Source organism: Halyomorpha halys, unplaced genomic scaffold (assembly GCF_000696795.3).
Source record: "Halyomorpha halys isolate HHAL.00 unplaced genomic scaffold, Hhal_1.1 Scaffold946.1, whole genome shotgun sequence".
NCBI lineage: Eukaryota > Metazoa > Arthropoda > Insecta > Hemiptera > Pentatomidae > Halyomorpha > Halyomorpha halys.
Window position 1 is genome coordinate 250,264 of NW_027107439.1, and position 6,790 is coordinate 257,053.

Here is a 6,790-nt window from a genome sequence, read left to right on the forward strand (position 1 = left end):
TTTGGAGAGTTACACACAGTAATACACCTATGGTTATCATATGGTATTACTATACTAAAATTAGGATATGAGGTGATCAGTACCTCTGGATCTACTAGTTGTATAATAGAAAGGCGACTTTCAGATTATTGAAGAGAAGTTTTAACCTTTATGATATTACAAATGTGCTTCTTAAGAAACATGGAATTTTTGGATCTCTAGACTACTAGTATTTACAATAGATCCATATTGGTTGAGATGAAGAAAGGTTTACAAGGTAATCAAGAAAGGTCCTTCAAGATATTGATTGTTATAGATAACAGAGTTGGGCAAATATTATTCGATTGACAGGAAACAAATACATTTGTATTCGTGAATTTTCTGCTCGAATAATCAATTATACGGGAAAAAATACGAATAACCATCCGAATACTCTTGTATTCGCGATTTTTTTTACACGAATAATCGATTATTCATACAAAAAAATACGATTAACCATCCGAATACTTTTGTATTCGTCGTTATTTTACAGCAGTAATCTCTTATTTGAAAAAAATATAATTTAATTAAGACTACTAAGACTTTTTTTGTCTTACAGACCTATGGCAGTTCCTTTAAATATTTTATGATCGCATATAGATTAATTTTAACTTTTCTGATATCTGACATATTAGGATCCCTTTCTATGTTTTCTCAGTGGTGGAAAACGTAAATTCCATCGATTTTGAGATCACTTATCGATTTATTTCAATTTTTCTGATTTCTAAAATGTTAAAGTCCATTTACATGTTTTTGGATATACAGAATATGAAAATGTTATAGATTTGTTTTAACATTTCTGATTTATAACATATTAGGGTCCATTTATATATTATATTTTTGCATATCTTAAAATATATAAAGAGACCTTAATATGTTAGAAATCAGAGAAGTTAAAATAAATCGATACGCGATCTTAAAATCTATTACATTTTGGGATCATAAATGGAATTGCAACATTTGCATATTGCATAAATGGACCCTAACATTTTAGTAATAAGAAAAGTTAAAATAAATCGATGCGTGTGACTGCTTTACAAACTGCGTAAATTCCTACTCCTACATGCTTTCTCATTATCCGTTTCTTCTCACTGATAGATTATTCAAAGTAAACCACAATGGTCCCAATTGATCACTCTTCCCTCAGACCGCTGGTGTCCGTCAAGGTAAATCCTTGTTCCCATCCTTTACATAGTCTATACAGCTGACATCCCAACCAATCCTGACACTATCTTCACCACCTATGCCGCTAACACATGTTTGCTCACAGTTAATAATAGCCCTTTGATTGTATCCTAAACTCTCCAATCCCATATCAAAACTCTTGAACAATGGTGACGAAATTGGAGGATAAAAATAAATCCCATCAGATCACCTTTACTCTTCGTCGTAAACCTGCCAACTGCCCTACAGTAAACCTTAATAATGTTGCTCTTACCCCTGTAGAACAGATCCGCTACCTTTGGCTACTCGTCTGAAAATCTTTAATGAGAACCTCATACATTGGTAATCGAAAATAAACGAATTAAAAAAAAAATCTATTTGTTATTCGAATAATATTGTATCCGACTAATTTTTTATTCGATTGGAATAATATTTCAAATATTCGGATGGTTTAGTCGTATTTTTATTTGAATAAAAATGTATTCGCCTCTCGTCAAAGTAATACTTTTCGCCCAACTTAACACAATAGATGATACCTACTAATGATTAAGGGACAATAAGATACAACATACAGTCTAGATTTCTATCGAATATTTTGAAAGATGTCTATGGGTTTATAACTTTTTTGTATTTAAACGATTGAACTCTAATTTAAAATGATTTGAGCTCATAATACTGACTTTTTATTATATTTCATAATTAACGATCGTATCATACAGGAAGTTGTAAATTATGTAAAATCTGTTGTGGTTACTGTATCTTTTATGAGCATCCTTCTTAGTATTTAGGTCAGCCATTAAGCTCTTCCTGTACTTTAAAGTAAAACATTTATAAGCGGACGTGTAGTACGTTAACATAGTAAGCGGACATCCAAGTAATAAATTATAACCTATCTTGTTATATGAAACATACATTGTTTATGTTGATTTATATTTTGGGATGAGTTGGGATTAATAAAGAAGACTGATTACAAGAAGAAGAACCTATTTATTATTACAAGAGGAATCAATGATGGCCGTGGCCATGGCCGTGTCCCTCTCCGTGACCGCCGTAGACGTGCGGGTGCGCCCCGTGTCCGTGCTTCTTCACTACAGCGTTGAAGCCGTTCTTCTTATCGGAGGTGTAGTGTACCTCTCTGGTGGAGCCGTCGGCCTCCTTCACGGTGTAGAAGCCCTTCACAACGTCGCCATCTCGGTGCTCCCACTGTGACTTCACGTCTTTGGAGTGGGGGTCGTGGACGGAGTATTCGAATTTGTAGCTTGGGTGAGCCTGAAAAGATGCGGTTTGTTAATTATATTTAAAACAAATATATCACTAGCTGACCCGGCAGTGCCTTGCATTCGATATTCCTATATTTGAAAATGTATATAGAAATTCAATGAACACAAATGAAAGATTGATATAAATTATTATATTTAGTTAAAATTAAGTATTAACGTATACTTTATTATAACTATTTGGTGACATAAATTAAACCAATAAGGAACAAAACAGAAATTTATACTATACTTCAAAGCTATATCAATCATTTTTTTTTTTTTACCACAAAACTCAAGACTCTACCAATTGAAAAATATAGGAATCCTGTTTTTTATTAAAAAGATTAAAATTTGAAACCCAAATTTCGCCCTTATTCTTGTATACATAATATAGCTTAATAGAATTGGAATTTTTTTTTCTTATAATCCAGAAATAGAATCGATTGGTGTGCAATAACAGTGACAAAAACTTATATTTTTCGAACTACAAAGCCAAAAACACTTAATTTTGTTCGTAACATTTTTTCTGATTTTCAACGTAGGGATTGTAAACAATAACGTTTTGAAAAAACTGCACGTAAATCGGTCCAGTAATTCAACAGTTTATTTTGGACAATGAACTTCCATAAATACTTTTTCAGCTACAAACCAAAAACGCTCAGTTTTGTTCATAACTTTTTTTCTACTAGAGAATTCGGAGATTTCATTATCTTTAAACCATCTGGGGACTATTTTAAAACAGTTCGTGAAACTGTTAAGCCAGGACTTTAGGGACTTAATTAAATCTGAATATGGTTATAAATATGTACCTAAAAGACTAATAACTTATAATTTTTATCTCTGATTTAAACATTATTTGTCTTGGCTAAAATTTTAGATCTCAAACATATATATTTATAGGAAAAATAATAACAGATAACGAATTTGAACTCCTATTACAGTGTAAATCATATTTTAAATTGATAAAATTTTAATGTTCTTCCAGGAGGCAAAAAATAGTTTTATAGGTATAAATAACAGAAATGTACCTACAATAATAAAATTTTGAATATTTGACCAAATTTCTGGTCAAGTGTGAACCTTAACGATGTGCGGGATTGGTCCAAATAAAATAAAAATTAAATAATTACTACATATAATAGAGATATGAAAGTTCAAAATAAATATTAATTCCATATCTCATTATACCTATCAAAGATATCATCAAGATATCAAAGATATCATCACTTTCAAACCGACTCGTGAGTCATATTGATATCATTATGGTCAATTCTAAACCAAGTCTTCATATCTATAATTTCATTTGATAGAATGAAAATAAGTTCCCAAAAATAGTTTTAGAATAATACTTTTTCCTTCACAGAGTTGAGAGAGCAAAGGACTGAGTGGTTGGCTGGGAAATAGAATGCTTGCACTCCGAGTGATTATATGCTTAAGAAGCAACATTCCTTTTGTTTTTATAATTTTTTTTTGTTTGTTTAGTATAAAGTGTAATAAGTGAAGTTACATCCCGGTACAAATCGCACAACTGTATCTTGTATATTCGAACTAAATGCAGGGAACATTAAACAATAATAAGCCAATACAACAATATTTTAATTAAAATTGAGTTTGGCCATACTTCATTTTGAACGACAATGTATCTCATCATTTACAGTGTTACCATCCAGCATCCTGACATTAACTTACATGATAGTCGACGTCTGATCCATGTCCTCCATGCCCGCCGTGTCCACCACCATAACCTCCATGACCATGGTCACCATCGGGGAAGGCGAAGGCTGTGCCTAAAACCACTGCGCTGAGGCCTAAACCGAGGAGAATTGTAAGAGCCTGGAAAAAGAAAACGACATAATTATATCTGAAGTTCTATTATATAAATAAATAATAATAAAAAGCGACAAATTATAATTTACGATTAAAATCCCGATCCAGATCTTTTACCGCAGTAAAATTCCAAAGTGCATGACTCAAATTAGTAAAAAGTTGAATTAGGTCCATCAATACACTATCAAAATTGACGTTTACATCCTGCTTAAATGCTTAATATAAAACAAAAGTGGTGGGAATATATCAAAGTCTAAATAGAAAGAAAAAAGTTAACAATCATGTACTACTAAACTATCCCTACAGAAGTGAGAATTTTCAACCACTTATTCGCTGGTACTGGGAATCGGAATCGTTTATTAAAAGAAAAAAGTACACCACAATTTTATTCGAAATAAAGGTTTCATCGCCCTCAATGATAAACTGAGATCTTAGAAGCGATTTCGATTGAACAAATAGAACAGTGCTAGAAATACGTGTTCTAATATTAAATATTTTCTAAATTTGAAAAATAAAACTTTTTAAATTAAAAGAAATAAAATTATTACAATAAATTGCTAAATATAAAATAATTATGTATTTTTTTTATAACATAACTGTGCTAAGCCAACCAAAAACCACATATAGTTGTACGGACCACTTACAAACCAATCAATACAATAAAAATCGCGTAATATTTATTCTAATTATACAATAGATTTTATTTTGCCTACAGGCTTGTTCCAACACGAGTTTCGATTCAAACTACATCATTTCATCTAACTAATATCATCACACTGTCTTATCCAAGGAAAATAGTTAAGCACATGCGTAAGCAAAATTATAGACAGATATAATTGAAAGTCAAAGTGGCGTAAGTCAAACCTGGAGTTTTGAGATAAGAAACTTTAGTGGAAGATTTATAAAGTTTTAAAAAAGGGATAGTAGCTTTTTGTGTTAAAACTTGTGAGTCGAAATAATAATTAACTATTGTAAAGCATTTGAGGTAAATATACTCCATATTAATTAAATAATTGTTTTATTGAGGATTAATTTATATAAGAACGGAGTGACACGCCGCAATTTCTCTAGACGGTTCAATTGATACTAGACTCATTTTATAATACTTTCTAAGTTCTCTACAACTTCAAACTAAGTCAGATAAACGGTTTTCGAAGTACAGGTTTATCAAGGAAAATATGTTTGTGCAAGCGTCAACGAAAGTAGTGGATAGAATACGATGAAATTGATAATTGACCCTTTCGATTTTTATTCTGCCAATAAACCCCAAACTGGACAAGCAGTTTATAGAAATATTTGTGTCCCAAAGAACATACGTTTAAGGATGTGTAACCGAAAGAGTGGATGGTATTTGATAGAATTGGTGTGGAGTTTCCTAGAAAGCATTCCGCACTGTCACTGAAAATTGCAACAAAATCGGAACAACAACAGCAGGTGTTTTACTCGTCACCTGGATTTGACTATGGACAGAAGGGGGTCCAAATTATTTTTTCTGATTTCTGCAATGTAAATGAAAAAATCATAATTTTTTTTCATGGATTTGCACGATTACAACATACTGTATCAAGAAAGCAAAATTAAGAAAATTAAACTATTTGAAGTTTTCAAAAATCTATGACTGCGCAAATTAAACCAATAGTGAACTAAAATTGATATCAAATATAAACAAATTTTCTCTTCCAAAACGCTTTTATGACACTGGTTTTCGAATTTGAACCGAAAATATATTTAAACTTTTCCCTAGTTGAACGGGAGAGCTGTTCCATGAGACTTACCGAACAGACCATCGTGAGCTGACTGTGCCCAACACTGGCTCCAGGTTCTATTTATCCAGAAGTGGTGGAGCAACGACTTGCGACAGCCGCCCCTCGTACGTACACCATGTAATCCGCCCCCGACCGCCAATCCTCATCTACGTCGTCCAAGGAATCTTCCGTCTTCTAAGGCGATCAAGAGGATACGTCGTGGTTCATGAAACCTGAGATAAACAAGGTCATTAATCTAATTCGGATCTTCGGCACAAAGAAGAAATAAGATTATCGACTAAGTACTATCATTTATTTATCATTTTGTGACAACAAAATCGTTACCTTCATCGATTTGTCATAATAATCTTCTAAGAAACAAATAATACTTTAAAAGTTTCAACAATAATTAAAGGAATTATCTATCAAGAAAAAAAAAAAGAATAAGAAGATTATATTCGTAAATATGCAGTTGAACTCAACAGATTTTAGAAATTACTGCCAAATATAGAAGAAATTTTAACCCCAATTAGATACTCTAAAATTACCAAAACTTCCCACTTAATTTCTATTAAATTGGAGGAACCGCTTAGTCAAGATGAAATTAAGCGTTAATAGTAAAAATTGCAGTACTCAAAAAATATATCTGAAATCAAGATAAATAAATGTACTGTACCCTTATTGATAGATTTATTTATTGATAGATATTACAATCTGCCACACAGTTGTGGGCAATAGGTAATAGTGTTGGATGATCTCATACATACTAAAATAAAA

General features: G+C 31.8%; 1 protein-coding gene across 2 annotated transcripts in view; it reads right to left on the reverse strand.

Annotated features, from left to right (window-relative positions):
• Positions 1–2,149: 2,149 nt before the first annotated feature.
• The window catches only part of LOC106687326 (cuticle protein 19), a 7,262-nt gene continuing 2,621 nt past the window's right edge, over positions 2,150–6,790 (reverse strand). Inside the window, exons 1-3 of one of the 2 annotated variants that reach the window (XM_014431147.2) lie at positions 6,044–6,222; positions 4,131–4,274; positions 2,150–2,451 (exon numbers count right to left, since the gene is read on the reverse strand). In XM_014431147.2, coding sequence (XP_014286633.1) covers positions 2,188–2,451; positions 4,131–4,274; positions 6,044–6,055 — 420 coding nt within the window. In that variant the 5' untranslated portion in view covers positions 6,056–6,222 and the 3' untranslated portion in view covers positions 2,150–2,187. Of the gene's footprint in view, positions 2,452–4,130; positions 4,275–6,043; positions 6,223–6,790 lie in introns of those variants that run through there. The other variant, XM_067045715.1, reaches the window with a different exon arrangement.